This window comes from Tenrec ecaudatus, chromosome 1, assembly GCF_050624435.1.
Source record: "Tenrec ecaudatus isolate mTenEca1 chromosome 1, mTenEca1.hap1, whole genome shotgun sequence".
NCBI lineage: Eukaryota > Metazoa > Chordata > Mammalia > Afrosoricida > Tenrecidae > Tenrec > Tenrec ecaudatus.
The window spans coordinates 154960211-154979636 of record NC_134530.1 but is presented as its reverse complement, the minus strand read 5'-3'; the positions used below and the strand labels follow the sequence as shown (position 1 = coordinate 154979636).

General features: G+C 45.2%; 1 protein-coding gene across 1 annotated transcript in view; it reads left to right on the top strand.

The window, feature by feature from the left end:
* Positions 1-18132, top strand: part of TBX15 (T-box transcription factor 15) — a 119896-nt gene extending 101764 nt beyond the window's left edge. Inside the window, exons 7-8 of the mRNA XM_075560053.1 lie at positions 1354-1451; positions 15723-18132. Coding sequence (XP_075416168.1) covers positions 1354-1451; positions 15723-16507 — 883 coding nt within the window. The 3' untranslated portion in view covers positions 16508-18132. The remainder of the gene's footprint in view (positions 1-1353; positions 1452-15722) is intronic.
* Positions 18133-19426: the final 1294 nt, after the last annotated feature.

The window sequence follows — 19426 nt, the reverse complement described above, 5'->3', positions numbered from 1 at the left end:
GAGGGAAGTTTCCGACCCAAAGAGCCAATCAGTGTATCAGCAGCTCATCTGATTTGGACCTCAGGGCATCCTGGAGTCATTCATAAGGAAGAGATGCTTGTTCTCACTTAAAACGAAACATTTCTCACTTCCTTCTTGGTGGGCAGGATGGAAGATAACTCTGGAAAGCCAATACCTAGAGACATGGCCAGGCAGTACGTTTCATTTCAAAAGGAAAATATCACCCCCCCCCCACCAGGAAAGGACACCATCATATCTTTCAGTGAGTTTGTGCTGAAAAGACGTAGGTGACGCATTCTTCTCTGCTATCTTTCTCCTTCCTGTCTTATAGTCCCGACACCCTCCCTTCCTACATTTATGTAAAAGCTAAGGAGTTCGTTTTAAGGAAATCTCAATAATCAGAAGCTGTGCTTAAAGTTTTAAACAAAACCCAACCAGTACCCGATTTTAAGGACGTGAAATAGAAACAAGAGTATATCAGATATACCTGAATAATTATGTTAAGATGGTATATGTTAGAATTTTGTATATATGAATGATATCTCATTAATTGAAGGGTAAAGTAGACACTGAACATGTACTCTAATTAATAGGGATTCCAATACGAAGGAACCAGGAATTTATTTGTAAACTATTTGACACTTCCTGAAGCTGGATAGTCCTAAGACTATGACCCTCACAGGCAAATTTGATTCCTGGTTTACATAACTGTAGGCACATATTTGAAGAAATGTATTAGTCTTTTTGCCTGAGGTAAAATTTCTAGGACCAATCTTTTCTTTGCCTTCAGGGAGGGTTTTCTTGTGATAGCTGCATGCAAATGCAGGTATGTCCTTACATGTTGCCTCCTTGTCTCTGTTGCTTTCCGAAGCCATTAAAGTCACAGCAGCTTGGAAATTGACTCTTTACATAGTCGAGGGGTGGACTTGACATTGGGACAAGCTGTGTCACTGTCCTGTAATAATGATGCTGGCATCTTCCTGCATCAGGGAAATAGTCACAGCTACTGTCTGCTTAGCTGTACCTTTTATATAAAGAGCTGCGACATTTGACACGTAACATACTTTTTTTTTTCATGCCGACCATACGTCCTTAGAAGACTGGCTAGACTGAAAAGCCTTCATAGTTAGAGTTTTGCTTGAATGTCATCTGAATGTAATTAATTTGTTCTTCCATTTGCCATGCAGTGCCACCAGAACTTTGTGCTTTCCTGGACTCCTGCACTGTGCTGATGGTATCTCTTGGTGCCAATTCATGTGGTACTTGTTAGACAAGCCAGCTCAGCAGCTTTGAAAGACAGGGCATTTCTTGGGGGTGATTTACAGCATCCTTCATTGGCTTCTCTCTCTACAGAACTGGACTGGAAGCCATCATGGAGACTTATGCATTTTGGAGACCCCCTGTGCGCACTCTCACCTTTGAGGATTTCACTACCATGCAAAAACAGCAAGGTAATGCCCTGGAGAGAGGGCTCTGCTTAGTGACGGGCCCCGGGAGGGAGTGGGGGCAGAAGTGAATATAGCACATCTGGGCCCTAGCCAAACGGCATGGGCCACGCGGGCTCTCCTGGAACAAGCGAACTTCGTGGATCTGGAAATAACCAAAGCATCATCACTTGGGAAAGCATGTCCATTCCAAAGCAGCATTTCACTTGGCAACAGTTTCCTTCCTAAAAGCAAGGCTATATTCATATGTATGTGATTATGATGGGGTAGAAATATTATTATTATCATTAAGAATCCATATGGTCCTTGATATTGAAGACGTCTTCATAATAACTTCAGTCCCTCTCCCCCCCACCTCCCATGGCAACCATATTGGTTTTGGTGTCCTAGTTCTGAGAAAAATGTAGCTCCAAACAGCGAGAGTAAATTGCCTCAGGTCTCCTAGGGAGGCAGGCAGTCATTGCAAGCTCAGCTGAATTTTACGCGTGCACTCTCCCAACTTGGGGGTCTAGGTAGACTCCCCACCGTCAGTTCTCTGTACTTTTTATTCGCTTTCTCATCTTTCTTTTATTGCAGTTCAGGTTAGGAACCTGGCTGTGGCCATGACTACTAGGTTCTTGGTGGACGGATTTGAACTCTGCTTCTCCATTTAGTCCGTGGCTCTCCCAGGCACAGTAGTCATCCACGGGTACCTGGGTGAATACTCTCCAAAGTGTCAGACACTTTAGGAGACTCCTTACCCAAGATCTGGGGGCTCCAAAGTGACACTGATCAAGTCACAGGCTCAGTGTTGCTGTTTCCTCCCATGAAGAGAACGTTTTGATATTTGGGAGACTCGTGAACACCAAATTCAGGCTGGAACCTACAAAGGTGTGATCTCTCAGGTTGGAAAGAAAACAGAATGAGTAAGAGCCTCGTCCAAAGTCCTGTCACCTTGCACTGTTCCTCAACTCCCTCAGCCTCTCCAATGCTCAGTTTTTCAGTCTTTTAAATGGAAGCGTATAATCAAATTATTATGAGGATTACATATCTGAAGATAATGTGCATGCTAGTTGTCATCATCATCATTCTTCTCCCTTGTATAGCTCTGTACATGGAAAGATAAGAGGTGGGGGGAGGGGCAGAAGGTATTGCATTTCTGATCATTAATTATTTAAACCATGGTTAAACCATCTGTCTTCATCAGATGAAAGAAGTAGCCCAGACTTTCCATCGTCGCTCTATTGCTGGAGGAGAAATGTAAGCCTGTTGTATGATGTGACTAGCTCCCCCTAAAGTGGTGCTAGAAGCGGGATTAGAGAGGATTCCGGCACTGCTGCTGCTTGGAGACGCTCATGGCTGCTGCACCAGCGAGACAGCTTCAGAGCTGGGAGCTCTGGGCCTGCATCTTTGATGGCTACTAATCCTCTAAATGACCTTGAGTGCAGTCTTTCCACTCTGACCTCCACTTCTCTCACCTACAAAGGAAGGATAATCTTTTTGTAAGACACTCCATATAAGCGTGCTTTATAAACAAAAACCACGCTGTGACTGGATTCCCTTCATTTCTGAGACAGGTTCTTTGCTTTCGCTTACCTTCTTGCTCCCCAGGATCTAGCTAAGCGGGAGCCTGTATCACGAAGTCTGGTAGGAGAAAGCGGGCACAGATATGGCTCATTCCTGAGAGCAGGGCTTGATGGTGATGCTGGGGTTTGCTGTTGTTTTTCCAAGGCCTGTCGCAGAGTCTGGCACCCAGGAAACAGCCAATCAATCTTGGGTGAAGAGTGTTGGGTGATACCATGACTCAAGTAGACAGAGCCACTGCTGTCTGGCTCCATTTTGAAGTTTGGCCACTTAATATGAATGTGCTGGATGGATATGGAGTGATCGTTGTAGATGACAACTAGCATTTCACCAGCAAGCGGGGCCCCTGAACGTGCACAGGCCGGGGAACTTGGGTGGATTGCTTCGGTGTGCCTTGAGCAGATTTCTTGGCACTTTCACTGAAAATATATCAATACAAAGGCTTATTATTGACATTTGAAATTGTTGGTTGAAGAGAAACTGAACTTTGGAAGCATGATGTCACCATCCCTTCAATGCTCCTTCTTTTTTATTGGTGAGGGGGAAGAAGCAAGCTTGGAATTATTGGATACATGTGGTGGTGGGATGGGGCTAGACGAAAAGCCAAGACTCTATTAAATAGTTTAATTGGAATATATTTTTGAACTCTACACTGAACTTGATCCAGATTCTCATTATTAAAAAATGTGTGGCTTGGTTTCTTGACGTTAACAAAGAACGGCAAAGCAAAGACTCCTATTCTCTCTTCCCTTAAGGACTAAGAGTTCCAGTAACTTCTGGACAGCATCACTCATACAATGACGAAAAGAGAGGCATGGCTGCCTTCGCTAAACTGGTCTGTGCCTTAGAAGCAGCATAAAGCAGCGAACACCTAGAGGAAACGTTGGAGGCAGACTAGTTATGCAGTAATTCCTTTTTAGTGAGGGGAGCGATGTAGACAAGAACCCAAGTTCCATATAATGACTGACTCGCCCAGGTGTCCCTATTACATCATTGCCTTAAACACCTGGATATCCGGCGTGTTAAGTCTGCATCCAGCCCTAGCAGACTTTCATGCTCAGCTAGGGAAGCTCGGCTAACCTTTTTGGATCAGGTTACCATCATTTTCATTTCTTTTTCATCAAAATCTGTCTGCTAATAACGTTTCAAGGAAAATACTTAGGTGAATTAACAACAGTTTTTAAATTACCCACATCTTTCTATTGTAAAAGATCAACAAGTGTTTTTTATAGAGTATTGCCTGTAGCATTATTCTCCGTCTTTGACACAACAAGAAAGCGAGGCACAGTACATTATCGGTAGGCAAGTGGTGATGGGACTGAGTCCAGAATGCCAAAGCAGATGCCTTTTTTGACAGGGCAGTTTCCTTTCCACCAGATTAAATTTTTATTCCTTCTTATTTAATAGAGTTTTTAGTTCCCACAAAGAATTTAGTTTATTCTTTCTATTGATGGTTTATTGTTCAACAGTATGAGCAATAACTCTAAATAGACCCATATTTCATTGTTGATGAAGTCAAGCATATGGTCTTCCCTTCAGATGTCTTCATTTACAATCAGCAAGGGGATTTCACAGTTTGGGAGAATCTGGAGTGCGTGCAGATAGAAATTGCACTGCAGGGCCAGCTTCTGCTTGAATACTGCTAGTGACAGGGAGGAAACGGACTAGCCAAGTAAGTTCTTCTTGGGGAGTTTGACAGCCCAAACAGACACACACACACACACACACACACACACACACACACACACGATTGAAAAGATCTAAGAGCCCAGGAAAATGAAAATAGGAAGGAATAAGAGACTAACATAATTATAGAGATATTCAATCTTTTTTTATTCTAGTAGAGATTCTTGACCAAAACCTGTGCTTCCATTTCGGCATGCCTGCCAGTGAGGCCTGGTTGCGCACATAGCGAAGAGACCCTATACAGCCCCTCTCCTGGAGAAAGGCCTGCTTGCAGAAAGGCTACTTCCCAGAAAACCCCAGGAGCCATGCTACTCGCGCTCAGGGGGTCTTTGTGAGTAGAAGTTGACTTGGTGGCACATAACAACACGATGAAGCTATTTGTAGACTCAACCTGAGAGCGTTAGTGACCAGTGGCTCCAAGGAGTCTTAAAGCTGTTGTGCTAAAAGGGACCATTCTGGACTAGTGAAGTGACGCCATAGCTGGTCATGTGCTTTCATTTGCATAAATTAGAAGACTTGCCATTTATAGGAGCCTTCTCTTCTTCAGGTGCTGATGGAGATCACTCATAGACTTCAGTCCCGCGGGCTGTTTTTTTTTTTTTTAAGGTATTTTAATGTATGTCAGACAATAAAGGTTTAGGGTTATGAGGATGATGATGACATTTTTATCGAACTGATTTATATTACTTAGTGCTGGTCAGTGAGAAGGATCAGATACTGGACAACTTAACATTGTTAAGTCCTGGGAATCTCCAATAACCTTTGAATTGTAAGGTAATGGAATGATTCAAAGCTAGCCAGTTTCCTTGTGTCTCAGTTACCCCTGAGATAAGGAGTAATGTCTAGCTGTACAGCTTGCAACTGAATAGCCACATGAGGCTTTTTAAAAGCACTCCTTTTACTGTGGTAGAAGATCAAGATTTGATTCCGAATCATGGTTAACTTTATTAGAACGAGGAGCTCCAGGCAGGTCTCATCTCAATACCCTACAAGGTTAGTGATGACGTAGTCTGTGTTGCTCAAGAAGCCTGTGATGCTCAGTGTGGCTTACACGGAATCCACCAAGTAACTACTCGTGGACCCACTGTCCTGTTCTCGGGGGAGGACGTCACCATTCACTGCTTCCCTGAATTACGCTTTTGGGCATCATCTTACAGATGTCTCTCACCCTGACCTACCAAGCATGTTCAGTAAAGTTCTTGAGACCACCCACATTTCTAATCTCTTTTGCCATCACTGATTAAATGAATACATTGGGTCTGAGAGGTTCAGTATCACAGGAATGTGTGTTTGGCAAAAAACAAAAACAAAACCCCAACAACCCCAAAACAAAAACCTCACCAAATTAAGGTAACTTTCAGCTAATTTGTAAAAGAGGGATTAGGGACCAAAAAAACCCAAAAAGTAAACAGAAACAAATAAAGAAATAAAAACACAACAGAAACCAGACAGACACACACAAAAAGGAAGAAAATAAATCTGGTGCAGGATAATGAAAGAAGTACTCAAAATTCTCAAGGACACAGGAGGATAGCAAGTTAGGAACAATTACTGATGGTCTCACACATAATGGAGGGGGTGAATAAAGAAGAAGAAGAAGAAGTAAATAAAGTTCATTTATTTACCCGTCAGTCAGCCAGTCGTGAATGTTTCTCATGCTGTAACAGGTAATGCTCCATGTTGTTGGAGAAATGAATGACTGGGATATATATCTAAGAGGCCAGAGCCCGTTAGAAAGAAAGAAAGCAAGCTGGAAGGTGGAAGAAGCGAGTGTCCTTTACAGCATCTATGCGCTGCCACTCATTCTGGGGCTTTTGGACACTTCTCTCATGGGGTTGTGCCATTGTGACTGTTTTTTAAAATTGTTTTTTGGGCACATAATACACATAGCATACAACTCAATAGTTCATCAAGTGCCATTATTTTTAGCTGTGCTTTCTTATAGGAGTTTCCTTATGTCCTTTAAAACTGCATTTCCCAGTGAAATACTGCCCCCAAGTAATGGATAAATGCTTCCCTTTTATCGTATTATTTGTGGTTTTATGCTTCGATTTTAGAATCATCTTCCCATGTGGATTTTCTGCCATTTGTACTTACTAGGTTTTCCTGAACTTTTGTAAACTTTTTTTTTGGAGAATACCAACAACTGATTTTCTCCCCACTGAATTATAATTTTTTGTTATAAATTCTAACATGGAAAATAATTTTGCTGTTACTTGCACTCTAGAATTTCCACCTCATTGACTTTCTTATGGTTTTCTCAAATATTTGAGAAATTATATATTTTTTGCAAGGAAAGCAATGCTTATCAGATGTTCTTCCTTGAGCCGAGCCAGATATACAGCAGGTGTCCTGAGAGGTGAAGTTCCTTGTTATTTGATGTTGGGATGTGATCACTAGGAAGCATGATCCAGTGCTTCCACCTGAAAAAGCAGTCTGTTGCCTGTTTCCACCACTCTCATTTCCATTTCTCTCTCTTTCGCCGTTATCAAAATGTTCCCCATATATTCACAGTGGAATATGCTTGTCGAATTAGAGAGTCACATTAATTAGAACTCAGTATTGTCATCAAACAAAGCCAAAATGGCTTACAAACAAACAAAAGGAGACTCACCGGCTCCTAACACTAAGAGTGTTCAAGTAGCTGGCTGCATACAAGCTTGAAACAAGGGCCCACACTAAACCGCCATGGTCAGGTCTTGCTCCATCTCTTGAGTTATCCCTCTTTCTTGCTGACTTCGAGGTGCTTCAGTGGTGGAGTGATTAGGTGTCCTAGGGCTAAAGAGGTTCCAGGTTCAAATGCACCCACTGCTCTGTGGGAGGAAGACGTGGCAGTCAAAGTTCCATACAGATTTACAGCCTTAGAAACCCTATGAGGCAGGGCGACTCAGTCCTAGAGAGTCGAAATCAGTTCAGTGGCAATAGGTGTGTTGATTTCATCCCAGGCTCCTTTGGGTGGTAGTATGGCTACCCGCAGCCCGGTCCTTCATCTTCTTGGGGTTAAATCTGCTGGGGAAAGGCCATGTGCTTCTTTCCTAAGATTTCTGGTAAAGCCTCGTTGAGTCTCATTGATTCTTTACTGCATCACCTCTGAACCAGTTACCATGGTGGGGAACATGATCTTTTCCTGCCCGGGCTGGAGTCATGGGCCTTTTTTGGAGGTAAAGGTGAAGGAATAGGAGTGCACAAGTCCATGTTTCCCAGTGGAAAATCTGGGCCCTGTTGCCTGGATGGCGTCAGATGAATGCCAATGACAGTAACCACAGATCTGCACCGAAGTGAGGGAGACAGTGAAACAAGTGGCCTTAATGGAAAGTGAGGAAATCAGGGCCCAGCTGGGGGATGTGGCAGTTGGTCAGATAGAATCCTTAAGAAGCAGAGTCTCGGCATGGAAAGCCAGTGTGAATCGTGGGAATTCGATGAACGTACTAAAAATGGTTGTAAAGGGAAGGCGTTCTGATCTACACATATATTCACCTTTTATGGAGAAGAACACACTGGGCGTTTGTCTAAGATTAAAACCACATAATTCCCACTAGCGCTATAGTGTTTCACATTTGCATTCCGAGAAGTGTACTATTTCATAGCTGAGATGAACAGGGCTGTGTTCATCAAACCTTTTGTATGGTCTCTGGGTTTATTCCCTGGGATGGGTGCATACAGTGCTGACAGTTTACATCTTACCTGCTTGCAAGTCTCAAAGAAGGCTTCACCTAGATCCAAAATAATCATTTCTCCTCGGGGACAAATGCCATCAGATTTCACAAGAGAAGAATCTGGTTTGTAGAACCAAGTAATTACATGGAAATGTATTCCTTACTAGCTCAGATGGAGTTTTGTCTTACTGTTTTTCAATAAATCACCTCAAGCCTCCCCAAATTACACCCCCCACACGCATACAGCAAAATGACCCCAAAAGGGTACTGCATGTGAAAACCTCCATTTAACAATCTGGAAGTGATCAATTTAAAGCTGCAAAAGTCAGCAGTTTTGGTGTTCAGGATTTTCATGGTCACATGTAACTTGTCTTTATGGCACACATGTATATCCAAAGCCATTGTCCTTTTATGGGATCACTGCTAACCACATACTCACTTTGATTGTTTTTGCCATTTGCCTTGCATATTGGAGCAAGCTAATGTTGTGTCTGCATTTTAAAAGATGCTTCCTTACTTGGTCCATGGGTAAAATAGGATTCAGGGAGCTTAGGACGAGGGGTTGGTTCCTGAAGCTCCTCAAGGCTGTTGTTATTGTTGTCGGGTGCCACTGAGTTGGTTCCGACTCCGTGGCGTTATGTGGAACAGAACAGAACACTGTCAGGTCCTGCTCCATCCTCCCAGTTGTCTATATTTGAGCCTATTGTTGTAGTCAGTGTCAGTCCATCTTGTCAAAGGCTTTCCTTTTTTGTTCTTTGCTCCCCTCTACTAAGCATGATGCACTTCTCCAGGGACTGGTCTCTCCTGACAACAAGTCCAAAATACGTGCGATGAGGCCCCGCCATCCTTGCTTTTAAGGAGCTGTCCTGCTTCTAAGACAGATCTGTGTGTTCGTTAGTCAGTCCACTGTGTTTTCAATATTCTTCGCCAGCACCATGATTCACACACATGGATTCTTCCACAGTCTCCTGTCTTCAATGTCCATCTTTAAAAACCACCCCTCAGGAATGGATTCAGAGCTCTGAGGACAATAGGAGGGAAATCAATCAACCTATTTGCATTTGCCCTGGGACAGCCCATTTCTGTGCTGTAGGGTGGTGGTGGATAATTCAGAGAGGAACCAGGGTCATTTTAGCCTTTGGGAGTAGGACCCAAGTGGGACCTCACTACCATTTGTTCAGTGACACATCATTCACATCATGGAGATGCCCCTGGCTTGCACCATTGGACATTTACTTGTTGTGGCAAAATGCTCAGTGTGTCATATCCATTACCATTTAAATAGCTCCTAATTCCTTTCTCCCTCATTTTTCCTTTCTCCCTTATAGGAGGGAAGAGGAAAAGGAAGAATATTTAATGCCTTTGTACCAACTGATTCAGTAGTAGAATTCTCATTTTCCATGCAGGAGACTGGGGTTCATTTTGTGCTCAACCGGCATGTGGACTAAGATGCAGCAGGAAGACAGATCTGGTGATTTATTTCCAGTGATCAGCCAGTGAAAACTTTCCGATCATAACTGATCAGCAACCAATGGGGCAGCGTTTTGTCTTAGGACTCATTTTGATGGCAGAGAACAATAACAATTTACGAAGCACTATTTTGGGCACTGCGTACTATGTGCTATTTTATCTGTTCTCCACACATTCCGGCATGGAAAAGGGCACTTAAATGGTTAAGGAGCCCGGGACTTGGAAAAGCTAACTTGCCAATTTTCCATAGTCAGTAAGACAACTGGGACTGGAAACTGCCTTTGCCTGGCTTTCTGTAGCCTGTATCCATGCCTTGAATTATATCAGAGCCTTGGAGCCTGCGGGAGCTGGCAGGTCAAGAGGGGACGAGAGTGGAGGGCACAGCATGCGACACAGGGATGGGTGGGTGGGGGTGAGTTGGCATGCTTTTCTTTGTGAGGCAGCTCTGCCCCCTTCTGCATCAGTGCGGCCTGGCTTCCCACTCTACCCTCAATTTTCTGTGATGACAGAAAAGCCGGTGTAGCCAAGTGTTGAAATGCTCAGGGAGTGGGGGATTGCCTTCTTATGCTTCCTTAGCACTGGGCTGGCACTCCCAATCTTGTTTAAGAACGGACACGTTGCTAGATCATGGCAGTTCTGGTATCTTGGTTTACTCTCTGCATCACGCATGCTGCAGCCTTCTCTGTGGCGCCGGAGAAGCCGTTCCCATCAGCAGCGGGCACTTGGAGGGCGTAAGAGGATTTGTTCAAAGTGTATGAAGGCAACATGGCCTCCCCTTGCCTAGGTTTGCTCCCTCCCTTCAACCACTAGTTCATTTAGGCACTTCCACCCCCTGAAGCTCAGCAGGCCACCAAGTCTCATTTCCAGTGAGTGTCATTTAAAAGCCAACACGAGCTGACTACAAACTTTAAACCATATGCCTCTCATCTGCTCAGCAGAAATCCCTATAACTTGCTAATAGTTCCCCTCTTCAGTTTTTTTGGTAGTGAAACCAATCGAGGCCTCAAATCAGTACCATGCGGTCCATCTCGGGCCATGGAGAAAGCCATGCAGAGTTGTAAACGTCATCTGCTTCCGCTCTGGGCCCGTGCTGCCCAGCTAGCTCTGCCAAAGGCGGACCTTGGGGAAACAATGCTCTGGCGATTCATCTTAAATGCCCAGGGAGCTTGCACGGCTGGCAGTGAGACTGTGAGGGTCATTGGCAGTTCCCCCACCTTTAGTAGTGTCCAGGGCACGTGCCAGACCCTCTGGAGACCCTCGCGATAACTCTGAGTGTCCCTCTAACTGGGTAGGACGGCATGTTAAACAGGCGGTCCCCTCTGGGATCACACCAGCCAGGGTGAACTGTCAAAGAGAAGAGCCCAGATACAGATCCCATAAACCGCCAGTCTCTCTACAGCTGGAGGCAAGTTTTGCCATTTGGGCTGCATGTCACGGAAGCGCCTGGCATTTCAGGTGGGCGGGGAGGAAAATGCAGGATGCCGCGAAGAGGAACCACACGCATGCGCACGATGAAGGACTGACCTTCCTGTGCATCCCCGTACCCTAGATCAGGGTTGGCAAACTTTTGAGACAGAAGAGCCAGTCTTGTTCCTTACAACAATTTAAAAACTATTTGAGAGAAAGATATTTTTGCAAACGCATGCGGCCACCATTATCTGAATAATAGACTTCAAAGTTTTTCAGTTTTACTTCAGAGCCATGTATTGCCGACCCATAGACTACATCATTCAGGTGGTCCAATATTTGAAGTGTGAAATGTGCTTCCTCTAACTTCCCCTTCCAGAACGGCTTTCTCATATTAAAATAATCCCCTGGAGAGTATTTTAAATTGGTCACTGATATCTTAGGGGGACAGAAACAGGGACATACTCAGTCAAGACTCTGCAGAGATGAAGAAAATTAGGTCCACAGAGACGCCCACCTTGAGTTGGGTGGAAGTGAACACAGCCAGAATCCTGCGTTGTGCTCTCCCTGTGGCCAGCTGCTGGCTTCCTTCTAGTAGTATGTGTAGTGTTCACTTTATCACAAATCGGGGCATGAAAAGCTCTTCACCCTTAAAGGCATTTAAGGCTTGAGGAAGAACACAGAGAAGAACAGCTTTCTGAAATAACTATAAAATCAGGGTTATTGTTGGTGAGGTGTTTGTAGAGTGGGTTCCAACTCATGGAGACCCCGTGGACAACAGAACCATACATTGCCTGGTCCAGCACCTGCCCTGTCATTGCTACAGCTGAGTCCATTGTTACAGCCACTATCAATGCATCCTCCTCTCTTTCACAAACCCACTCTTTACCAGGCATTGTGTCCTTTCCTGAGGACTGATTTCCCCTGATGACATGTCCAAAGTACGTCAGACTAAGTCTCACTGTCCTTATGCCAAAGGACCATTCTGGTTGCATTTCTTCAAGACAGATAGCTTTGTTCTTCTGGAAGTCCACCCACTTTCAATATTCTTGGCCAACACCATCATTCAAGTGCATCAATTCTTCCTCAATCTCCTTAGTCATAGTCCAACTTTATACCCATGTAAAGTGATTGCATCGACCCACGCCCACTTCTGTCCTCCCTGGAGGACTAAGATGACTTTTAATATGTGTCCTCAATTTTAGCTTGAAAATGCTTCAGAAAACTGCTTTCGACCAATGGTTTTAGTTGGGTTTTGTAAAAGTGCGGCTCTGAAAAAATGAGTAAGAGCCTAAATTATGCTTCTTCAGCCAATCCCAGTTGCCATCAAGTCAACTCCATCTCATCATGTCCATGTGGGTCAGAATTATGCTCCATCATCACTGGCTGATTTGGGGAGGTAGATTCGCAGGGCGTTCTGGGTAGACTTGAACCTCCAACATTCCCGTTAGAAGCTGAGCTATTTGTACCACCCATAGACTTGTCCAGCCATTGCCTGTGGATGTAGGCTGAGGACAGTCCCCTTCTCAACAGTTTCTGTAGAGGACTGCACCCACACAGCTGGCCCTTGTCTAGGTACAATGTGGCTGGCATCTGTCCATATCCCAGTCTGCCTGGAATTCTGCTGATTTTATGTCCATTTTTCTCTGAAAAAAATTGTCCCCATAAACTATCCTTTGGGTTTTTATATCAGCTCCAGATCTAAGAGTTTCCACCTGAGTTTCAGATGACCACGCTGTCATTAATTCTGACAAAGTCTCATTCTGGAAAAGTCGAAGCAGGGCATTTTCATCATGGGAGACTTTCTCATGGGAAGTAAGCAGTTGCTCATCCTAGACTCCAAATGAAGGATGCAGCAGCCCTGGGCTTCAGTTTCCACGGTCAGACACTACAGACCTGAAGGGGACCTGGGGATTCTCTAACTCAAAGTGTGGGCTGCTGACCAGCAGCGTCAGCAGCATGTGGGGATTTGTTAGACATGCAAATTCTCTGGTCACCTTCCAGATCTACTGCATGAGAAATTCAGAGGGTAGAGCCCATGCATGTAACCAGCCCTTCTGGCGATTCTAATGCATGGCCACCACTCAGGGTGCTTTGCAATGAGGAATTTGGGTTAAATCGTTGGTTCTCAACCCTGACTGTACATGAGAATTCTTGGGGCACTTTTAAAACCCTAATGATCCACTGGTCCCACCCCTGAAATTCTCATTTGCTCTAAGAGGAGCCTGGGAATGTTAGTGATTTTGGTTTGTCTGCTTGTTTGTTTTTTAGCTCTCAGGGGATCCTTACATGCAGCCAAATTTGAAAGCCACTGATGGAACACAATCTCTATTTTCTAGCGGCAGATGCTGCCACCCAGGGGGTGCCAGGGTCCTGGGTGGCAGTGGTGGTTAGGGTGACAGTACTTTGAGTAGTACCCAAATGCCCTGGCTTTCAGGTCAGATGTTAGTGTACTTGGCTGCCCCAAGTCTCCCCAAACCCAAAGTTTCCATTGATAGTCTTTGTTCTAGTCCTAGAGCCTGGCTGGATAGGGAGTTGAGCAGACAGAACTTCCAGAATTTCCATTTCATATATTCAACTCCACTGCATGGGTCCCTGTGCTCAGCACTTTCAGCCCTCAGCCCTGCTTGCTACCCTGCTACAACCCCTATTTTCCTTGGGGATTAGGGTCCTGCTCTGATATCTTACATTAAAAAGAAAATAATTTGTTTGGTATACTATATATTTTAATTTTTATTGAAAAACTAAAGATGATAAAGACAGTAACATCCCTTGGACAAATGTACAATGTATTTCCACTGAACGTTGGAAATGTAACACTAGGATTTTAATGGTTATTAGAAGTCTTATTTGAAAGTGAATTTGAGGGTGAGAGTTAGCAAGGTAAAGGGGGTAGGTTTATTTATTTATTTAACAAGTCTGATTGAAGTTCCTAAGGAGTTCTGGTGGAGTCTTGGTTACAAGTTGGGCTGCTAACCACAAGGCCAGGCATTCGAAACCACCAGCTGCTCTGTGGGAGAAAGATGGGCTTTCTGCTACCATAAAGAGTTACTCTCAGAGCACAGAAGGTCACTATGAGTCGGCATCGATTTGATGGCAGTGATTTTGGTTTGATTTTAATGAAATTCTTACAGAGAGAAACAAGTTCAGTGTCTTGCCCCACCTCATACACCCTGTTGTTTGTTCGTAGGGGAGTTCAGGTGGAATCACTTAGCAGAAATCTGCCAGGTTAAGAGAAAGCCATGGTTCTGTTCCAGCCAGTGCTTTGTGAACATCTGAGGACATCTTCTGCACCCTTTATAGCTGGTCCAGAGATCCTGACCTCTTTTTGTCAGTAGTTTTATTGAGGTATAATTAAAATATCATACAATTCAGTAGTTCAGTCCTATTAAGAAGTGTTTGCAGTCATCACCACCATCAACCTTGGGACACTTCTTTCCTTATTGCACCAATTGCTGTTGATGCCACATCCCACCCCTTCGATGCCCCCATTAATTATTAGTCCAGTTACTGTCTTCATGGATCCACCCATTTTGACTTCCCTATACAGATAAACATACAAAACAGAGACAACACAAAAGCAAAAAAGGACCCAGCAACAATGACCAAAGAAAGCAAAGAAAGACCTCAATCAAAAAGGAAGCAGAAAATATTTAAAAAACAAGAATAAATTCAAAATGAGTCAAAAGGGAGACCAGAAGAGTGTTACATTTCAACCTAACTAAAGCTGCTGAAACCCGCAGTACCGGGCCCTTTGTGTGATAGCCATGCTCTGTGCAGGCCTACACTATGCTTAGTAGGAATTCACTGGAGACTCGTTCCACGGAGGGCACTGCAAATCATTTTGAGCTTCCACTATCCACAGTATTCCACAAACTGGGTGTTTCGAATTGAGGCTCTGGTATGGGTCCCTCTGGGTTTGGATTTTATTATTTACTATCCTTGGATCACACAGGCTGTTGTGTTTCTTCCATGTCAACATAACCTACCCTTCACTTAGATGGCTGCTTGTTTTGAGACCCCCTGTGCTATTCTTTCTGATAGCCAGGCACCATTTGATTTCTTCCCCACACTTTACTATAACACCCTTATCTTCAGTGATGTCTTCATGAGGGCAAGAACAACAAGAACTAATTGTTTTTAGATTGGGGTCCTGATCAAGGGAAAGCCCCAAATCCATGAATTAATCTGTGGTTTATCGTATGTCCCTGGTCCACCATTATCATTCTCCATGGGGCACAAAGATAGACTGGTCTTAAAAGCCGGTCTCAATGGCGACCTATTGTTGCAGAGCCCGTTCTCGCTCATGAGGCCCCATATGCGACCGGATAGAATGGTTGATAATGCTTTTCAGGCCCACATCCTGTTTAGAATCAGGCTGCTGGGCCTGTGCTCTGCAGAGCCATTGGGTGGTTTGACCCACTAACCTTTAGGCTAATACTGGAACGCATTGTTGTTGCTTTTGTCTCAATGGTGTTTGTGTTTTATTTCTCAGGGGGGAGCACAGGCACATCCCCGACCACCTCCAGCACTGGGACACCATCCCCTTCAGCTTCTTCTCATCTTTTATCTCCATCCTGTTCTCCGCCAACCTTCCATTTGGCCCCCAACACTTTCAATGTGGGCTGTCGAGAGAGCCAGCTGTGTAATCTAAACCTCTCTGATTACCCACCCTGTGCCCGAAGCAACATGGCTGCCTTGCAGAGTTACCCAGGGCTGAGTGACAGTGGTTACAATAGGCTGCAGAGTGGCACCGCTCCAGCAACTCAGCCCACGGAAACCTTCATGCCTCAGAGGACTCCATCCCTGATCTCAGGAATACCAACTCCTCCCTCGTTGCCTAGCAACGGCAAGATGGAAGCCTATGGCGGTCAGCTGGGGTCCTTCCCCACGTCCCAGTTCCAGTATGTCATGCAGGCAGGCAATGCAGCCTCCAGCTCCTCATCGCCACACATGTTCGGGGGCGGCCACATGCAGCAGAGCTCCTACAACGCCTTCTCCCTTCATAACCCCTACAACCTGTATGGATACAACTTCCCCACCTCCCCTAGGCTAGCTGCGAGCCCAGAAAAACTGAGCGCCTCTCAAAGCACTTTACTCTGTTCTTCTCCTTCCAATGGGACCTTCGGCGAGAGGCAGTACCTGCCCACGGGGATGGAGCACGGCATGCACATGATTAGCCCTTCGCCCAACAACCAGCAGGCAACCAACACCTGTGATGGCCGGCAGTATGGGGCGGTCCCAGGCTCCTCCTCCCAGATGTCCGTGCACATGGTTTAACGGCCAGTCAGACACCAAGAGCCCATGGCGCCCAAGACCCAGAGTCGCCTTGGGCATAGCCTCACCTTTGGGAACTCTTTGAAACCCAGGAACTGGTCTTTTTACTTCAAGGAATAAATCCTAGAGATACAAGAGACATTTTAAAGCCACAGAAGGATACTTGCGGTGGAATCATCTCCAACTCAGTGGCCATTCTTCTGCCACCCAAACCTAGCTTTATAAAGCATCATCTACTCCAGAGTGGGCGTTGAAGAGACTGCATCCTCATTTTATAATAATGTTAAGGGAGAGGCTAGACTGTAGCAGCCATGACAAGTCCACACACACAAACACACACACACACACACACCTTTGCATACACACACACAACATATATTCATACACACACTCACACACACACAGACACACATGCACACTGACTCTGGACTGGGTGAACTCTTTGCAAGGGAGACCCAGAATGGGGGCTTTCACCAAGAATTTGTCTACGCACAGTGGTCACCTGTCGCTACCAGCCTTTCCCCCCGCAGCTTCTGGAACGAATCGTGTGTGCTGGGACCTCTTCCCATTGACGAAGGCGGAGACGCATCAGTTCTACAACTGGACTCGACTTCCTGAACAAGACCGCTTTTCACAATGGCCTCTCTTCGTCCAGCATGCCATCGGCTGTGGTGTTCCCAGTGGCGCTGGGGAAAGGACAGCGTGAGAGCAGATGAACCGGACAGAGACAGACAGAGAAAGAGCAGAGAGCCTGAGAGACGTGGAGAGCAGGACTGAGAGAGAAGGTGTGAGCGATGGCGGTTCCCATTCACCAAGGAGATTTGTTTTCAGTTTTGTTTGGTTTGTTGTTCTTTTCCCTACAGGTTATTCTAGAAGGAATCATGGTGTTACTGAGAAGGAGACCTCTTGGGACATTGTTGCTTGTGGCCTTCGGCACAGGGGTGCATGGCTGGGCACTGGTGAGAGGGATTGGGGCAAGGAGTTCATCTGGATTCCACTGCTCTGATAGCTGAGATCCAGAAGACAGGTGTACCGCAGGGGAGCCCCCACCCACAGCCTGCAGCTGTGCACGGGAAGGGGAGTAGACGGAGTGGGGCGCAGTCTTCCGGCTGCAGGGAGAGTGTCATAGTCCCCACAGATAATTCCAAGAGCAGAGGTCACAAATAGGAGCCTGTCCTGGATTGCCTGGCCACTGGGGTCCCTGTGGCAGGAGAAATCCCTTCCTATTCCAGCGAATTGTGGATGGGCCTTCTAGACTCTTCCATCTGCCCTTAGAGCTCTGTTGTTTATCTATTAGCTCAGTGCATTTTGACGTTTTGAGTTTTTTTTTCTTCTTCTTCCCCTTCAAATATTTTAATGGTAAGCAAACAAGTGACGCTTGGTGCAAGCTAAACTTTTTAAGTGGTGTGGAAATGAGAATAATACCAAGTAAAATAATACAGATTTATTAAGATGTTTGGTTTTGAGGTGTTGTAGATAAATGTATTTATGTGCCTAGTAGGGAATCCAATATTATGACTATTAAAAATGGGGCAATAAAAAGGGTATGTAAAATATGTATGAAGAAAAGGTGTATAAAAATTTGCCCTTCTGCACGGAACTCTGTTTCAAAGTGCCAAGCACAGAAAGCCGCTAAATAAAATCTTTGCAATTGTTCTCTGCATGTTTCTTAAGACAGAGAAAACAGCAGACCAAGCTCCGACAGCCCAGTGCATTTGCCTCATGCTCTCCAATGTTCTCACACGTCACCACTGCTGATTCACTCGGTTCTTTATTCAGACCCAGAAGGTAAATACTGTCGTTCTGTTTCCAGTTAGTATGTAGCCCAGCTCCCCAGAGACCGACTGAATTACCCAGGTTTGTACAGACCGTTGAAGGGAAGTAGGTCTTGTCGCCAAGTCTCTGACACCAGTGGGATTTTCACTTTCACATTACCAGCAGGAAACTATGAATTGAATAGTAATCTTTGATGACGTTATGTGTACAGCGGAAGAAACGGTTTCCTGGTCCTGTCATCTTTAGGGTTATAGGCATGCCCAGTCTCATTGTTTCAGCCACTGCGCGTTTGACAGCTTTCCAACCTAGGGACTTCATTTTCTAGCACTCTCTCAGACAGAAGGCGACTGTCACGCACAAGGTTTTTATTGAATACATTTTGGAAGTAGGTTCCCAGGCCTTTCTTCCTAATCTGTCTTCATTTGGAAGCCTTGCTGAACTCTGGTCTCCACGGGGGACCCTGAAGCGATCTGCATCATCAGTGGTACAGCTTCCAGTATCTTAGCAGCTTGCAAGCCACCACAGTACAGCCAGCTAACAGACAAACGGTGGCTCAGACACTGCCATGTCCTTTGTGCGATTATATCGCCTGTTATTCTTGTTAGGTGCCGTTGAGTTGGTTTCAACTCATAGCAACCTTACGCAAAACAGACGGAAACACTGCCTGGTCTTGGGCCATCCTTACAATTGTCCCTGTTCTTGAGCCCATTGTTGCAGCCACGGTGACAACCCATCTCTTTGAGGACTTTCCCCTTGTTCACTGCCCCTCCACTTTACCAAGCATGACATCTTTCTCCAGGGACTGGTCTCACCTGACCACATGTCCCAAGTATGTAAGATGAAGTCTCGCCGCCCTTGCATGGCCATGCTTCTTCCAAGACAGGTCTGTTTGTGCTTTTAGCAGTCCATGGTGCTTTCGCTATTGTTCTCCAGCACCACAGTCCAAATGCACCCGTTCCTCAACCTTCTTTATGCAGCGGACACTGAATAAAGAAGGTTATATGATCGAATCCTCCCATTAGCCTGGGAGATAGGTAGTACTATTGTTACCACTCTACAGATCAGAAAATAAGGTTTTTAAAAAGGCTAAATACACTTGACTAGGGCTCTCAGAAAGTTATAGGGCTGGTTGGGTAAAATTATGGC